Source organism: Cydia splendana, chromosome 16, assembly GCF_910591565.1.
Source record: "Cydia splendana chromosome 16, ilCydSple1.2, whole genome shotgun sequence".
Lineage (NCBI taxonomy): Eukaryota > Metazoa > Arthropoda > Insecta > Lepidoptera > Tortricidae > Cydia > Cydia splendana.
In genome coordinates this window covers 12,130,961-12,149,245 of record NC_085975.1, presented here as the reverse complement: position 1 = coordinate 12,149,245, position 18,285 = coordinate 12,130,961, and the positions used below count along the sequence as shown (strand labels likewise).

Sequence of the window (18,285 nt, the reverse complement as noted above, 5' to 3'; positions counted from 1 at the left end):
TTTTAATATAAAATTTATTACATGGCAATGTTTGACATTATAAGAGTAAAATAATAATAATAAATGATTTGCTTCGTATAGGTATACTTCAAGATGTTAATTGTTACATTATAATGCTTAAAAAAATGGGCATGTTAATTGTATAAGACTAGCAATGTTAGATTGCGTTTTAAAAGTAGGTAATTACTTATTATGCTTTAATTTAACATTTTAAATAAACAAGCTCTAGTAAGGCACATTCAAAAGGAATGAACGAAGGCTCAAAACACAGTATACATCATACGTTTTAGTATTTAACGCGTTACTTTTGAGGCATAGAATTTGTGTTCACGTGAATCACGAGTGTGTTTAAATGGAGTGCGCGGGGCTTCGATGAGCGTGGCGGGGCACGGGCCGTGCACGTGCGTCGTGAACTCCTGCTTGTAGCTGGTGCTGTCGCCGCCCAGAACGAAGTGCGACGTGTGCCCGTGCCGCACCACCCGCTCCGTGCGCTCGTTACGTTGGACCTTCTGCGAGTTCTCCGAACGCGAAAAACTGCCGTAGGAATTGGCTTCGGAACGCCCGTAGAATTCCCCGCCGACTTGTATGTTATCTCGTACAACTTTTGGCTGCCTCTCGACAAACAACGTCGACTGGCCGTCGCGCTTGGTTTGCTGCCTGTCTGAGTGCTGCGAAATAACACCCATATTATCGCGAGCTGAACGGTGCATGGAACTGATGCTCTTTCTATCAGTGCTGTGGGACGAGTTACTGATGTACTCTCCTCTATCGTTTAGATTTCCGATGCTCTTACGCTGCGCCGATGCCGTTGAACTTATAGAATGTTGGGCTTCAGTGGCCGAGGAGATTCCTTTGCGATGAAGAACGGTGTTGGACGCATCGGTAACTAGATCAGATGTCCTCTTGTGATGCCCGGAACGACTGGAATTGTCAATTACAGTAGTTGAAGAATCACCCCCATGCATGGCTTTTTGGAACTCTATACTGGTCCTGGCTACGCTGTCGCTCAGTTGATTCCTGCCAGCGACGTGCGTCTGTTGACTTGATCTAGAGCTATGCTCCTCTAAGTGGCTTCCACTATGCTGTATGATATTGGAAGAGTTGCGTTGAGTGTGAGTATTCACTGATGTGCGCTGTTGTGCAGACGAAGATATGGCCGATTCATCCGATGACACAATTCTTTGACTAGAATCACCTCGAGTCTGTCTATCAACACTCCCTTTATCCTGAACAGTTTTAAGATTGTTTGTATCACCTCCTTGTGTAGTTGTATTTACCTCTACATTTCGAGTAACCGTGACCCATTTTCCTGCTACTAGTTTCTTCTCAGATACTTGCTTCATGGTCTTATTGATTGAAGAAGATAAGTTTTTAACGTTTCGTGAATCCTGTGCTATTTTATTTTTATCAGTAACAGTTCGAGATGAAGATTTGTCAGTGACGTCTTGTGAAGTTTTACTGATATTGCGCTGCGATCCAGTACGATCAGTACCCTGAGAAGTAACTGTAGCATGTGTTATTTGGGAACCAGATGTTGAATGTTTAGTTGTAGAACTTTGGACACCACTATGAATGGTAGTATGAGATTCAGTGTGCATAGTCTTTGTCTCTCCATCGTGGTGATCTGATGAGCTCGTCGTAGTTTGTACCCGTGAATCTCTTGACTGAATGTTAGAATCGTCGCGACCCACATGAGACCTACTGTCAGTTGTTTTCTTAGACATATCTTGTGATTGTATTCTCATAGTGTCTTCGTGTACAATATGGCCGTTTGTGTACTTTTCACCTTCAGGGTGTAAATTATTTTTCGGTCTAATTGGACTTGGTCTTTCGCTCGCTTGCCATTCTGACTTCGCCGGTCGGTCGAATTCACCCTCAGGTTTTAAATTGTCTTTTGGACGAATTTGAGCTGGAGTGTCTCCTGGTTGCCACTTAGTCTTAGGACGTCCTTCAAAATCACCATCTAAATGCAAATTATCTTTTGGCTTCTTGCCAGAGGGTCGGTCACCACCACCAGGTCCACTAGTTGAAATATTCGTCTCCACATTTCTTGTTACGGTAACCCATTTTCCGCCCACGAGCTTCTTCTCTGTAACTTGCTTCATTGTCTTTGTAGTCGACGAGGTCGAAGATTGGACGTTTTTAATATTCTTAGAATCATGCTTATTGACCGTATTTTTGTCTACATGTTTAATAACAGAACTATCTGTATCTTTCCCAGTTCCGTCGTGTTTGCGTATTAATGTAGTTTTATCGACATTATTTTGTGAATCTGTGCGGTCAATAACATTTTGTGAAGTAACAGTCGAATGCGCCACGTGAGTTCCAGATTGAATATTTCTAACAGTTGAGTGTTCACTATGGGAGCTTGATTTTTGCTGGTGTGATTCTGAATGAGTAGCATGCATTGTATCGTCCCGGCTTGTTGCGGTGTCATGTCTAACAATATTCGTACGTTTGGAATCAATGTTTCTAATATCTTGGCCAGTAATGGTCTCTGACTCTGTTGTTTTTCTTGCGAACTCGTTTGTTTGTTTAGAGCTGGTTCTATCTACGGTTGTTGGTGCATGGGGACCTTCTGGGTACAAGTTGTCTTTTGGCTTAACAGCATTAGGCCGATCTCCAGTTTGCCATTTAGGCCGTTCTGGGCGATCAAAGTCACCCTCGGGTCTTAAGTTGTCCTTCGGGCGAACTTGTGACGGTGTTTCTCCGGGTTTCCAGGTTTCCTTCGGTCTATCTTGGAACTTGCCTTCCGGATGCAGATTGTCTGTTGGCCTAACCTGGTCTGGTCTCTCACCTTTTTGCCATTTTGGGCGATCGGGACGGTCAAAGTCTCCTTCCGGTTTTAAATTGTCCTTCGGACGGACTTGAGACGGAGTTTCCCCGGGTTGCCAACGTTCCTTAGGCTTGTCCTGGAATTTTCCTTCAGGATGCAGGTTATCGGTCGGTCTGACTTGTTCGGGTCTATCACCCTTTTGCCATTTTGGTCGCTCAGGACGATCGAAGTCACCTTCTGGCTTCAAGTTATCTTTTGGGCGTACCTGTGAAGGAGTTTCTCCAGGTTGCCAGCGCTCCTTGGGCCTATCATGGAATTCTCCGTCAGGGTGCAAATTATCTACTGGTCTAACTTGGTCTGGTCTTTCGCCTGGAATCCATTTCGTCTTCGCCGGTCTATCAAATTCGCCATCAGGATGCAAATTGTCACGCGGTTTGACTACATCCGGTCGTTCCGCAGATTCCCATTTTGGTTTTGTAGGTCTGTCAAAATCACCCTCTGGTTTCAAATTATCTGTGCCCTTTATCGGTGTTCTTTTCTCTCCAGTTACTGGTTCTTCAACAGGTCTCTTTTCGAATTGACCTTCAGGTTTCAAGTTATCCGGGTGATAAATAATAGCTGATCTTTCCCCTTTTGTTACACTGTAATCATTTCTACGAACGTGATCTTCAAATACTCCTTCGATTTTAAGGTTATCTTCTCTGCGAGTCAACTTAACTCTTTGTCCTTTTACCACACGATAAGTATCTGAAGATCGAATGTTTTCCATTTTTCCCTCCATCTTCAAGTTATCTTCATGTTTCACAATTGCAGCACGTTCACCTGTTACGACTGTGTAGTCATTTTTCTGTTTCAGGTCAACGAATTCACCTTCTATTTTTAAGTTGTCGTCACGTCTAATTATATCAACTCGCTCTAAGTGTTTATTTCGTCTGATATCAGTGTCTTTCTCAATAGTAATATTGTCGACATATTTAAAAGGTTTACGCTTCTCAGCAGGTTGAGAAGGAACAGCTTCAGGTCTGTAAAATTTACCATCAGGTTTCAAATTGTCATGAGGTTTGACCACGGTAGCCCTTTCCCCCTTAGTTGCAGAGTAATCATTTCGGACTTGCATGTCAATAAACTTTCCTTCAGTTCTCAGATTGTCTTCATGTTTCATGATCACCACTTTTTCCGTTTTTTCAATTCGCTTATAGTCATCCCGAGAACGATGAACATCAATCTTTCCTTCCATTTTAAGGTGGTCTTCGTGCTTGACTACGTCCACGCGGTCTCCTCGAGTTGCTGTGTAATCAGTTCGACGCACAACTTCCATATCGCCTTCGGGCTTTAAGTTATCTTCAGGTTTCTTTTGAACTGGCCTTTCGCCTGCAGGCAATGGTTTTGGTTTCTCTGGCCTATCAAATTTACCTTCAGGCTTAAGATTATCTTTAGGCTTTTTAGGAGTTTGTCGTTCTGCAGGCTTCCAGTCATCGTGTTTTGGTTTTTCGAACTCTCCTTCAGGTTTCAAGTTATCTTTCGGCTTCTTGACTTCTGGTCTTTCTGCTGGGCGCCACTTATCCTGTTTGGGAGTCTCGAATTTTCCCTCTGGACGGAGATTGTCCTGTGGTTTTTTAGGTGTTTGCCGTTCAGCAGGCTTCCACTCATCATGTTTCGGCTTTTCGAAATCACCTTCAGGTTTCAAGTTGTCTTTAGGTTTCTTCACTTCAGGTCTTTCAGCCGGACGCCATTCGTCGTGTTTTGGCTTTTCGAAATCACCTTCCGGTCGGAGATTATCCTGTGGTTTCTTAGGTGTTTGACGATCAGCTGGACGCCACTCATCGTGTTTAGGTTTCTCGAATTCACCCTCTGGTTTCAGGTTATCTTTGGGCTTGGTTGGTTGCCGGCGTTCTGCAGGGCGCCACTCATCTGGCTTCTGGGACTCAAAATCTCCTTCAGGCTTCAGGTTGTCTTTCGGTTTCTTAACCTCCGGGCGTTCCGCTGGCTGCCATTTGTCGTGTTTAGGCTGCTCAAATTCACCCTCTGGCTTAAGATTGTCTTGAGGTTTCTTAGGAGTTTGTCTCTCAGCCGGACGCCACTCATCATGCTTCGGTTTTTCGAATTCACCCTCTGGTTTCAGATTATCCTTAGGTTTAGTTGGCTCACGACGTTCAGCGGGACGCCATTGATCAGGTTTTTGTGTTTCAAAGTCACCTTCGGGTTTGAGGTTATCTTTTGGCTTCCTGACTTCAGGCCTCTCCGCAGGGCGCCACTGCTCAGGTTTGGGTGACTCAAACTCGCCTTCAGGCTTGAGATTATCTTGAGGCTTTTTCGGTGTTTGGCGTTCGGCCGGACGCCACTCCTCGTGTGTAGGCTGTTGGAAGTCACCTTCAGGTCTCAAATTGTCTTGAGGTTTCTTAGGAGTTTGTCTCTCAGCCGGACGCCATTCATCGTGCTTCGGTTTTTCGAATTCACCCTCTGGTTTCAGATTATCCTTAGGTTTAGTCGGCTCACGACGTTCAGCGGGACGCCATTGATCAGGTTTTTGTGTCTCAAAGTCACCTTCGGGTTTGAGGTTATCTTTTGGCTTCCTGACTTCAGGCCTCTCCGCAGGGCGCCATTCCTCATGCCTTGGAGATTCAAATTCACCCTCTGGTCTTAAATTATCTTGCGGTTTCTTAGGAGTTTGACGCTCCGCTGGGCGCCATTCGTCGTGTTTAGGTTTCTCAAAATCACCTTCAGGTTTCAGATTATCTTTTGGCTTCGTCGGCTCACGGCGTTCAGCAGGACGCCATTGCTCTGGCTTCTGAGTTTCGAAATCTCCCTCAGGCTTAAGGTTGTCTTTCGGTTTCTTCACCTCCGGACGTTCTGCGGGCTGCCATTTGTCGTGTTTTGGCTGTTCAAATTCACCTTCTGGTTTTAGATTGTCTTGAGGTCTCTTAGGGGTTTGTCTCTCGGCAGGACGCCACTCATCATGTTTGGGTTTTTCGAATTCACCCTCTGGTTTCAGGTTGTCTTTGGGCTTGGTTGGTTCTCGGCGTTCAGCAGGGCGCCACTCATCTGGTTTCTGGGTCTCAAAATCACCCTCAGGCTTAAGGTTATCCTTAGGTTTAGTAGCTTCACGACGTTCAGCGGGACGCCATTGGTCAGGTTTCTGAGTTTCAAAGTCACCTTCAGGTCGCAGATTATCTTGTGGCTTTTTAGGAGTTTGCCTTTCTGCTGGTCGCCATTCCTCATGTGTCGGTTGTTCAAATTCTCCTTCCGGCTTCAAGTTGTCTTGAGGTTTCTTAGGAGTCTGTCTCTCAGCTGGACGCCATTCATCATGCTTAGGTTTTTCAAACTCACCTTCTGGTTTTAAGTTGTCTTTAGGCTTAGTTGGCTCACGGCGTTCAGCGGGACGCCACTCTTCGGGTTTCTGAGTCTCAAAGTCTCCTTCAGGCTTTAGATTGTCCTTGGGCTTTGTTGGTTCACGACGTTCAGCAGGACGCCATTGGTCAGGCTTCTGCGTCTCGAAGTCGCCTTCAGGTTTAAGATTGTCTTTTGGCTTTCTAACTTCAGGCCTTTCCGCTGGGCGCCATTCCTCAGGCCTTGGTGACTCAAATTCACCTTCAGGCTTTAGATTATCTTGAGGCTTTTTAGGAGTTTGTCTCTCGGCTGGCCGCCACTCGTCATGTTTTGGCTTCTCAAATTCACCCTCTGGTTTTAAGTTGTCCTTCGGCTTAGTCGGTTCGCGACGTTCAGCAGGACGCCATTGGTCAGGCTTCTGCGTCTCAAAATCTCCTTCAGGCTTTAGATTATCCTTGGGCTTTGTTGGTTCACGACGTTCAGCAGGACGCCATTGGTCAGGCTTCTGCGTCTCGAAGTCGCCTTCAGGTTTAAGATTGTCTTTTGGTTTTCTAACTTCAGGCCTTTCTGCTGGACGCCATTCCTCAGGCCTTGGTGACTCAAATTCACCTTCCGGCTTTAGATTATCTTGAGGCTTTTTAGGAGTTTGTCTCTCGGCTGGCCGCCACTCGTCATGTTTTGGCTTCTCAAATTCACCCTCTGGTTTTAAGTTGTCCTTGGGCTTAGTCGGCTCGCGACGTTCGGCGGGTCGCCATTCATCGGGCTTCTGAGTCTCAAAGTCTCCTTCAGGCTTTAGATTATCCTTGGGCTTTGTTGGTTCACGACGTTCAGCAGGACGCCATTGGTCAGGCTTCTGCGTCTCGAAGTCTCCTTCAGGCTTTAGATTATCCTTGGGCTTTGTTGGTTCACGACGTTCAGCAGGACGCCATTGGTCAGGCTTCTGCGTCTCGAAGTCCCCTTCAGGTTTAAGATTGTCTTTTGGCTTTCTAACTTCAGGCCTTTCTGCTGGACGCCATTCCTCAGGCTTTGGTGACTCAAATTCACCTTCAGGCTTTAGATTATCTTGAGGCTTTTTAGGAGTTTGCCTCTCGGCGGGCCGCCACTCGTCATGTTTTGGCTTCTCAAATTCACCCTCTGGTTTTAAGTTGTCTTTGGGCCTAGTCGGCTCACGACGTTCAGCGGGGCGCCATTCATCGGGCTTCTGACTCTCAAAATCACCTTCAGGACGCAGATTGTCTTGAGGCTTTTTCGGTGTTTGACGTTCGGCTGGCCGCCACTCCTCGTGCTTCGGCTGCTCGAACTCTCCTTCTGGTTTGAGGTTGTCCTTAGGTTTGGTAGGCTCCCTGCGTTCCGCTGGACGCCATTGATCTGGTTTTTGCGTTTCAAAGTCGCCTTCAGGTCTTAAATTGTCTTGTGGTTTCTTTGGAGTTTGTCGCTCTGCTGGGCGCCATTCGTCGTGCTTCGGTTTTTCAAATTCACCCTCTGGTTTCAGGTTGTCCTTAGGCTTAGTCGGCTCACGACGTTCAGCAGGGCGCCATTCATCGGGCTTCTGGGTTTCAAAATCACCTTCCGGTCTAAGGTTGTCCTTCGGTTTCTTTACCTCTGGTCTCTCAGCAGGACGCCACTCCTCGTGTTTAGGTGATTCAAATTCTCCTTCTGGTTTAAGATTATCTTTTGGCTTAGTAATTTCTCGTCGCTCGGCGGGACGCCACTTGTCTTGCTTAGGAGTTTCAAATTCACCTTCAGGTCGAAGATTATCTATTGGCTTCTTTTGTTTTGGCCTTTCAGTCAATTCAGAGCCTTGATAAGCATCGTGAGACACAGTGTGAGTTTCGAACGTTCCTTCCATGTGAAGGTTATCTTTCCTAATAATCTGTTGCTGTCTGATGTCAGTTTCTTCATACGTTCTATATTCTTCTTGTGTGGTCGTAACTTTTTGCAATTCATCTGTTGAATAGAACTTTTCAAAATCTTCTTTAGTCCATGTGCGACGTCTTTGGGGACGTTCAACCGGTGTCATTTTTTGTGTGTAATCCTCCTGGTTGGAAGTCACGAATTCAATTTCACCTTTTTGAATTAAATTGTCGGTTTTCTTCGTAGCAATAACAGTTCTTTCAACGATGTCGGTATAGTCGATGTATTCTGATTTTGAGGTTGTATCTGTGGTCATTTCTCCTTCGATCTTTGTCCAAGTGTTTCGTCGCACAGGTTTTGGTCTTTCTACTGGTTTTATTGTATATTCGGTGCGAGACGTAGTGGTATCTGAAATGAAAACAAAATAATAAAAAATATTAAATTATACAATTTGAACACGACATTGATAGTTTATTCGCTAGTGCAAAATTTAAATACTTTATTAAAATTAGGTAGTTATATAAATTTATTAAAATCTAGTCCGATTTCATTTTAACTCATTAAGTAATTTAGTAAAAAGAGAAATCTTTAATAATACGTTATTTTGCTTATTGGGTTTGAATGTAATACATAATATATGTAATTACCTGTGAACTCTCCTTCCGTAATGATGTTATCGGTTCGGCGAATTATTTCAGCCCTCTCGCCAGTGACAACCGTGTAGTCTGTTGTTCTCTTGGTAAACTCTCCTTCTGGCCGTAAGTTGTCTTCTGGTTTCTTTACTACAGCTTTCTCTGCCGGTCTCCATTCATCTTTTTTGGGCGATGTGAATTCTCCTTCAGGTTTCAGATTATCTTCCGGTTTCTTGGGCTTCTGTATTTCTGCCGGTCTCCAAGGCTGTTTTTCAGGAGAAGTGAATTCTCCTTCTGGCTTAAGATTGTCTTCGGGACGGCGTACTGGAGCTCTGTCACCCGGACGCCACTCATCAGGCTGGCGCTGAGCAAACTCTCCCTCAGGCTTCAGATTATCTTGAGGTTTTTTAGGAGTCTGCCTCTCTGCTGGGCGCCACTCATCATGCTTCGGCTGCTCGAACTCTCCTTCTGGTTTGAGGTTGTCCTTGGGTTTTGTAGGCTCTCTGCGTTCCGCTGGACGCCATTGATCTGGTTTATGGGTTTCAAAATCGCCTTCAGGTCTGAGATTATCTTGAGGCTTCTTAGGAGTCTGCCTTTCAGCCGGACGCCACTCGTCGTGTTTAGGTTTTTCAAAATCACCCTCAGGCTTAAGATTATCTTTTGGTTTAGTTGGCTCACGTCGTTCAGCGGGGCGCCATTCATCGGGCTTTTGGGTTTCGAAATCGCCTTCGGGTCTCAGGTTATCCTGAGGTTTTTTAGGTTTCTGTCTATCAGCAGGTTGCCAATCTTCTGGTCGGCGTTTTTCGAAATCTCCCTCAGGCCTCAAATTATCCTCTGGCTTTCGCACAGGGGCTCTATCACCCGGTTGCCATTCTTCAGGTCTTCTCTTCTCAAAATCACCTTCAGGTTTGAGATTGTCTTGTGGTTTCTTAGGAGTCTGCCTTTCGGCCGGTCGCCACTCATCATGTTTCGGCTTTTCGAAATCACCTTCAGGTTTGAGATTATCTTTCGGCTTAGTTGGTTCACGACGTTCAGCGGGGCGCCATTCGTCAGGCTTCTGTGTTTCAAAATCACCTTCGGGTCTCAGGTTGTCTTGGGGTTTCTTGGGTTTTTGGCGATCCGCTGGCTGCCAGTCTTCCGGTCGCCGTTTTTCAAAATCTCCTTCAGGCCTGAGATTGTCCTCCGGTTTTCGCACCGGAGCTCTGTCACCTGGCTTCCATTCTTCGGGTTTGCGCTTTTCAAAGTCACCTTCAGGCTTCAAGTTGTCTTCTGGTTTCTTGGGCTTCTGCCTCTCAGCTGGGCGCCAAGGTACTTTCTCAGGCGAAGTGAATTCCCCCTCAGGCCTTAAATTATCCTCGGGTTTATGTACTGGTGCCCTGTCTCCCGGGCGCCACTCTTCAGGTCGTCGTTTTTCAAAGTCACCCTCTGGTCTAAGATTGTCCTCTGGCTTTTTGGGTGTCTGCCTTTCCGCTGGACGCCATTGTTCTTTTTCAGGAGTGGTAAAGTCGCCTTCGGGTCTCAAGTTGTCATCGGGACGACGAACAGGGGCTCGGTCGCCCGGTTTCCATTCCTCCGGGCGACGTTTCTCAAAGTCACCTTCTGGGCGAAGGTTGTCCTGAGGCTTGCGGACGGGGGCTCGGTCTCCCGGTTGCCATTCATCTGGGCGGCGTTTCTCAAAGTCTCCTTCGGGCTTGAGGTTGTCCTCGGGACGTCGAATAGGTGCTCTGTCACCTGGACGCCACACCTCGGGGCGCCTCCTTTCAAAATCACCCTCTGGTTTGAGGTTATCTTCTGGCCTTTTCACGGGAGCTCTGTCGCCGGGGCGCCATTCTTCCGGACGCCTCTTCTCAAAATCGCCCTCTGGTCTAAGATTATCCTCTGGTTTGGTGGGTTTGGGCCGTTCGGCGGGGTGCCATTCGGGCCGCTCGAGTTTCTGGAAATCGCCCTCAAGGCGAAGATGGTCCTCGTGGTGGACGGCCGTAGTGCGGCTGACGTGCTTCTCGTCGTAGTCTTGCTTGTACGCGGAGACCACGCTCGTCGTGTGCGCCACATCGAACAATGGCTCCGGGACATCGTTGTGTGGGCAGCGGTGACGCCTGAAAATTCAAATAATTGGTCATGTAAAAACAACTTCAATGTTTGTTTTTTAAACATAAATTATGTTCAACGTCACACCTTTTGACACGGTAAGGATGCAGTGAGATATGGAAACGTCGGGACGGCGGCAGAGGCGGCAGCGTGAGCGGTTCGGCCATCGCACGCGTCCATCGCGCTCGCCTCGCCTCCGGCCGCTCTTACGAGTACGAAACGCACCGGCAATAACAAACTCTTACGTACAGCCAACACGATAACTTTGCAACTGTCATCTTTGAATCGAAAGTTTATTTAAAAACGATTGCCGGTTAAAATAAAGCTTCGTAACTTCACGTTCACTTATAAATCTCACGCGACACGTGCTTCAAAAGATTTATTACGATTTGGAATAAATTTGAAAACGTTTTATCGCGTTACCGTGTCTTCAGCCAGGAAGCCAGACGCGCACTGCCGTATGCCGCGCTCCGGGCTATGGCTGAAAATCGAGTTCAAACTAACTACGTTAACTACGTATAGCACGTACCTAGACAGATTCAGGCTATCCAAACTACTGTCGAACTATGCGATTACTGTAATAAAACAGGCCAGACGAGGTCACGAAACGCTTATTTAATCTGAACTTCAAATAATCGTCCAGTAATAATTAAGCACCTAATAGTTAACTATAAGAAGTGAGCTTCAATATATCTACATAATGTAAACGTACCTACTAAGCCTTTAATTCAAAACCATCAAATAATAAATCTTTTAGAGTTGTAATCATGAAAACAGCGAATGATGTCATCCAAACAGTCAACCAACAGTTTCGCAACGCAGGGATCAGTCGTTTAACAGTGTAATCCAGCTGGTTAACTGTCCCAGTGATGAACGTCCTAATAGCAACGACCGCGTGACCTACTGCCGTCGCCTGGCAACAATGGCTACATAAATAATGCCATCCCTCTGGGGAAGGAACATTTGAACCCCTTTAACGCCTTTTAAAAAGGCTTCAAAACTTTTTTAAGCATCTTTTACGCTTAGAGAAGACTTGCAAGGATTTTAAACAGTAAAACCTTTTACATTTACCTTACTGAAAGAGCAAGCAGTATAGGTCAGGGTTAAAAATAATTATAATATTCATTTTATGATTCATCGTTTGCTTGCGGCTTTAAGCCACAGAGTAAAGCTCAAGTTATTTCCGTTTCTTTACCATAAAATAAAAATATGTAAGTTTACCTAAGTACGTAAATTAATTAAAAAATATGCTCAATTTTAACTGAAGGTACGTAACTAATGCTGTTGTTACTGCAATGTACCCAATCAACAATTACAGTCAGTAGCAGAACTAGCTAACCGAGCGAGGTTGCCAAAATAATCTGCAGCCGCTCTTACTGAGCAGTAACAATAAAGATGAGCTCAATGGTTGCAAGTGCCCAAATCTGACCACCAATCACATAATTTCCTTACGCTGTGATACCTACATATTTATGCAAACATTGATTTTAAATACACATTATGGGACATGGGACCTATACTTAAGATCACCGTTTTATTCGACACTTAATATAAACGGGACCGTGTAATTATATTGAGATTCTCGAATGCATAATGTTGAAATGCAGAATGAATGCAGATTTCTACAGGATCGAGGCTAATTTATTCCAAGCACAGACGTTATTGCACTTTAAGATGCTTGGAGAGTGGGTGAGGGTTCGTCCTGATATAGGTGTGAGTCAGACGCGGAGCAAGGAGAGTAACGTCTGCTGCTGGAGGTTGTAGCCATTTCAGTTTTATTTATATTGCCATTACCTATAACTTAGCGATTCATAAGAATAAAAACACAAGATGTAGGTACATGGCAAAAAAGGAAACTTGGACCTAAGTAAATAGAATCAGATAATCTGATTTCAATTTGAAGCTCTACCTAGTTTATAAAAGTAAACGTTATGTTTCACTTATGTTACCCTCCCCGTTTTATCAGTAAAATTAAAACTTTTAAGTCATACTAAGACAATTTATTACGATTTTTCTTTTAGCTATATTAAAAAAAAGATAAAGTGTCGTAACAATCGATACTACATATTTTATTCTTACACGAATAACTGAATAATTAATGTGATAGGAACTACATATTTATTGATGGAACCGTCAATGCAACATACGTGAAGATAATTTTATTGTTGTCTTAGCGATAAAAACCGTGCCCCACCTTTGCTACAAATAATGTAAAATCTTATCAAAATGAAAATAAAAGTAAGTATATATATATACATACCTAAAAAGTACGTTAAGAAGAAACGGCGAAAAATTTCTGGACTTGGTGATACTTTTCTAACAGTTTGGTTAGGTTAGTAATATGTAATTACGATCAAAGTGGTAGTTAGATTCTATCGGCCGTTTGGTCTATTTCAGTGTCGCCTAGTGATGGCGGAGCAACACATCTCATGCCCTAAATCCAGGGCGTAATTGCGATCAATATTGAACCTGACCATTCGGTGCGTGCCTTGATCGTCGTGTCGTGAGGACATCAATTCATCACGACGATTAGGCGTTTGAATCGTTGTGACAAAGTAATTATTTACACCTTGTACCTAACTGACTTATTCGACTTTATTTACTGAATATAAATTGATTTTTTCGTATTGCTAAATTAGCTCTACCCTAAGGCATTTTTAGCATGATTGAGTTGTGCATTTAAGATAAAATATGTAACATCTTACATTTAATTAAATAAAATTGACGTAACAAAATCAATAGGTACCTACTTAATCAAAACAAAATAATGCATCCTCAATATACAGCGATCACCACTGCGCTTAATTGTACCCTGCAATCTGCATAGAGCTAGCTATTTATTAAGAAACACACCAATTGCTTTCATAATTTACCTTGTTACTTCGAGCATTTCTTTTCTAATCCTTTCTTCCAATCAATGTTTGCATGAAAATGACATAATTTGGCACAGCTGAAGATTAATTAATATCTACAATAATAAAACAACCAAGAAATCTATTCCGAAAATAGTTCAACACGTGCCTTATTTAATTATCTATTTTAATTTCATCGTCCTAGCCGTTTGTTTGAATGAAATTCTTTTATTTTTCCATTTTGGTCATAGTTTGCAAAAACTGTACTAGTAGTAAAGGTAGGCCAAATACTGAAGTGGGATCATGCGAATTAGTGGTGTCATGGTTGCAGCTCGGATTTAGATAACAGCAGTTATTGGGCGAAGCTGCCGCCCGTGTCCATTGATAACTTTATCAGATTATTACACGTGTTTGATTGGATTATATAATTTAAGTTACGATGAGTAGGTACTACAATGATTAATCTATGATATGATAATCATTGTCAACAAACATCAATACATGGTATTCGATAAGTACAATTTTAATAATACGTCCCCGATTTGATACCAGTGCATCTCGTAAGTTCATATGTACACTATATCCAAGAAAGAACCACTGAGATTAATGTGAAAACAAGCAAATTCTAATTGGTTTCACTTTCATAGTAAAATTCTTTCACATTGTTTAGTACCGTTAGTAGTATTAGGTATCCCATTAGTATTTAAGTTAAATCTGTTTTTTTTTTTTACTGAATTAGGTCACAATATTCCGAGAGAAACTCATTACAAATCAGCAATAACTTATATGCTTTATGTGTCTGAAACAAGCGATGAAAATAACTGTGAATGAGACAATAATGAATCAGTGGCAATGAGGGTTCCTCGAATGTGGCCCTGACCCGTCTGAAGCTTATAATGAAGTGTTATTCTTTCTTGACACTTCTCTCCATATTTAATTGGTATTGACTAAGAGTCATGTCCTATCAGGGTCGTTCGGGGAACTCTTTGTTAATCTGCGTGCTTGGTATATTATATATTTCAGTCTGATGATCTATTTTCGCTGGGTAAACCCACTGAATCTTTACTATGTTGATAATGGTAATTATTGGTCATTTTATAGCTGTCGTATCTGCGGAAAATCGCCTAATTTAATTTAGAGATCTTTAGTAAAATCCAAACCAAAATCCAAGTTTTGAAACAGCATTTCGATATTTTTCATAATTTTCACACATTATGGGCCCTTCGTACAATTCACACTTTTACTGTCCTATGTGGTCCTATTAATAAATCTAATAATACATATGCTAGGTACCCTAGTTAAGCAGAACTCTACCGCACCTGTTATAAATACTAGTTAGAAACTATACTTTGTCAGCGAAGGGTTGAATTCTCGTGGTAATTACTAATTAGCATACGTTGAACCGTTGTGCAATTATCTTGCTGCCAAATTACGTATATAAAGCTGCATGTGTCTCTTTGCCGCGACCACAATAATTGTTACCCAGACGAATTCCGCGAATCCAACAAAACACCCTTTTATAAAAGCGAAGCGGGCGACATCTGTTATCAATTATATGGTACCTGCGTATCATTTAAAATTATACTATACTTGCCGCAAAACTAAAGTGGCGAGTTAGGTCATAATGCCATCTCTGTCAATCTGAACAAGGGTAAAGGAGACAGCATTATGAACTCAGTCGCCAGTTGGTATTGTGTTAAGTATGCATATGACCATTATGACTACTACTAAAGGGAGCGTAATTAGAAGGTCCTTGCGACGACAATAATGAAAGATGACAAATGTGCCAATCGATGATCTCTCTAAAGATGATGTCGAAGACCGTGCATACCCAAGTAGCACAGATAGCTCTATAACTACTCACTTTTAGTTCTATCTAACGCTCTGTGCGTATTAAGACACTTATAAGAGCACACTCGTGGTCCTACAGCTGTATAATAGATCTCAGTGATATTTATATAGCTTAGGGCTGATTAGAAGCTGCATTACGGCTCTGAAAACTACCATTAATACGCAAAGAGTGATATAAAGGTATATTTGCTACGACCCTATACAGCTTTAAGGGTTATCAAATGCTTTAACCGTTATAAGGTCTGTTTAGTGGATAAAATTACGCCATGTGCTGTATAAGGAGGTAATTGTGGACTTTTATTACGTTGACTTATTAAGGGAGCACAAGTAAACTATTATGAAGCTAAGAGACGTATAATGGAACACATGTGGCACATAATACAGCTTGTCGCTTAACATGTTTACCACTAAGCAGCTTTTATTACACTGACTTTTAAGGGAGCACGAGTGAACTAATATGAAGCCAATAGACGTATAATGGCACACATGTGGCGCATAACACAGCTTAACGCTGAACGTGTTTACCGCTAAGCAGCTTTTATTACGCTGACTTTTTAAGGAAGCACGAGTGAACTAATATGAAGCCAATAGACGTATAAATGGAACACATGGGGCGCATAATACAGCTTATAGCTGAACATGTTTACCGCTAAGCAGCTTTTATTATTCTGACTTTTTGAGGAAGCACGAATGAACTATTATGAAGCCAATAGACGTATAATGGAACACATGGGGCGCATAATACAGCTTATCGCTGAACATGTTTACCGCTAAAGCAGCTTTTATTTCGCTGACTTATTATAAGGGAGAACGAGTGAACTATTATGAAACCAATAGACGTATAATCGAACACATGTGGCGCATAATACGGTTTAGCGCTGAACATGTTTACCGCTAAGCAGCCTATTATACTACCATTGGGACTGTCTGCATAGTGGCTGTTAAAACGCTCATAAGATGCCTTATAACTGTTTAGAGGTTCACTAGTGTATCGAAATAATGACTTGGACTTTATAGTGGTTCACTTAAGTATGTTTATCAGATATATAATAGTCGTATGCTGCATATAAGAATTTTAACGGTTCACGTTGCTTTTTAACATTGACCGCCATTTTATTTCATTTCATTTCATTTCATTTCATTTCATCTCATTTATTCGTGATAAACTATAACATACACAAGTAAAGAAATAACAAAGAAAGTTGAACATAAAAATAAATAAATAGTTTACCACGAAATGGCCCCGCCTCAGCATAAATGCTAACCCAAAAGTCAGCGCTGATCTTCCGGTGAGACCATTTGTGGGTCACGAACGCAGCTGTACGACACGGCCCCATCATAAAAATGAACGCGACTTTGCGGCGGAGAGTGGACGGGCGGACGGGCAATCAGCGCCATCTGCCGGTGAGATGTCAAGATGACATAAGGCCATGTCGAACAACACGTGCTGATAAATAACAAGTCCATTAATTTTATTATTATCTTCTAAAACACTAGTATCAGTGCATAACAAAAGAAAGTAAACGTGATTACATGATGGATTAAAAAAGAAAAAAATACAATCTTACAACATAAAAAAAAGAATACTACCTAGGTGATACAAATACTAAAAAACGACTGACAATGAAATAACATAAAGCTTGACTTTTCGTTTTTACGAGTTTTTTACACGAAGAAGATGAATTACTTAAATATAAATATAAATATAACGCACAATGGTGATGCAAGAAGAAATGACAAAGAACAACAGTTTTCAGACGCATTGAGTGATACGTGACTATAGGACAGAAAAGACAGGTAACCTATATTACAATATTATTGATTTGCCCACAAGTATAAAAAAAGAAAAAAAAAGTAAAAGTAAAAGTAAATTTTATTGTATATAACCTACAAAATTGAAATTGCTTTTCCAACTTTTACGGGTAACAATATGGTTTTGTGCCTGAGTTCTTCACCTAAATCATTAGTTTAGTACTTCCTATAACGTATTATTAACTTTTTGTCTCATAATTCTGTCCAAACCACTGAAATAGTTTTTACACATAGCTTATTTATATCATTAATTTAAATAAATACTGATTATTTTCGTGGCGCACTGAAATTTTCTTAGATAATGTATATATATAATGTCAATAAACTTGCATTCCCAAACATCTTTCTCGCATTGATATATAAAAGATCATGTACAAACATTTAACTAAACACTTTAACAAAATGACTTATGGTGTCGTTGCGCTTAACGTTTTTGCTTCAATATAAATATATTCACCTCTGCGTTCGTCGTCACTATACTAAATATAATAGCTGATTTTTAAGTCAGAGGTGTAAAAGTATCTTATTAATTATCTTTTATTCAGCCCAACGTCAATCTTTCCCGGTATTAGGGCGCACATGTGACATATTAGCTGAATAAAGGGTAACTGGTGGTCTCTTACCCAGCCAATATACACCTCTTATAACTCCTGTTACCCCTTATAATTCCGTTAAATTGCTGCTACAACGCTCTTAAGTAGCTATGTGAACTTAAGGCTGCCTAATTTGTGCCCATTTAAGAGTTATAAAAGCTGAAAAGACGCTTATACAGCTCTTATGCAGCTTTTATATTCCAGCTTCAAGCGTATTCGTACTTCATTATGCGGCTGCTATACAGCTAATCTGTGCTACTTGGGTAGTGGAGGAGGAAAAGTCGAAAAGCGGACACTTAGGCCACTTGCACCATTCAATAAACCTGGAGTTACCATGGTTACCAGTAGGTACAATTTGACACTGGGTTAACGGTTTAACCGGTTAACCCCGGATTATTGGGATGGTGCAAGTGGCGCTTAGGCTCTGAGGGCCGGGCTACCGCGAAAACCGAAATTCGCAAATTGCGGGGATCTTTCTCTTTTACTCCAATGAAGGCGTA

General features: G+C 42.3%; 1 protein-coding gene across 6 annotated transcripts in view; it reads right to left on the bottom strand.

The window, feature by feature from the left end:
- Positions 1–18,285, bottom strand: part of LOC134798288 (titin) — a 37,601-nt gene continuing 19,316 nt past the window's right edge. Inside the window, exons 3-5 of one of the 6 annotated variants that reach the window (XM_063770680.1) lie at positions 8,605–10,685; positions 4,538–8,365; positions 1–4,450 (exon numbers count right to left, since the gene is read on the bottom strand). In XM_063770680.1, the coding sequence (XP_063626750.1) occupies positions 294–4,450; positions 4,538–8,365; positions 8,605–10,685 (10,066 nt within the window). In that variant the 3' untranslated portion in view covers positions 1–293. Of the gene's footprint in view, positions 8,366–8,604; positions 10,686–18,285 lie in introns of all 6 variants that reach the window. The other 5 variants (XM_063770682.1, XM_063770679.1, XM_063770681.1 and 2 more) reach the window with 5 other exon arrangements.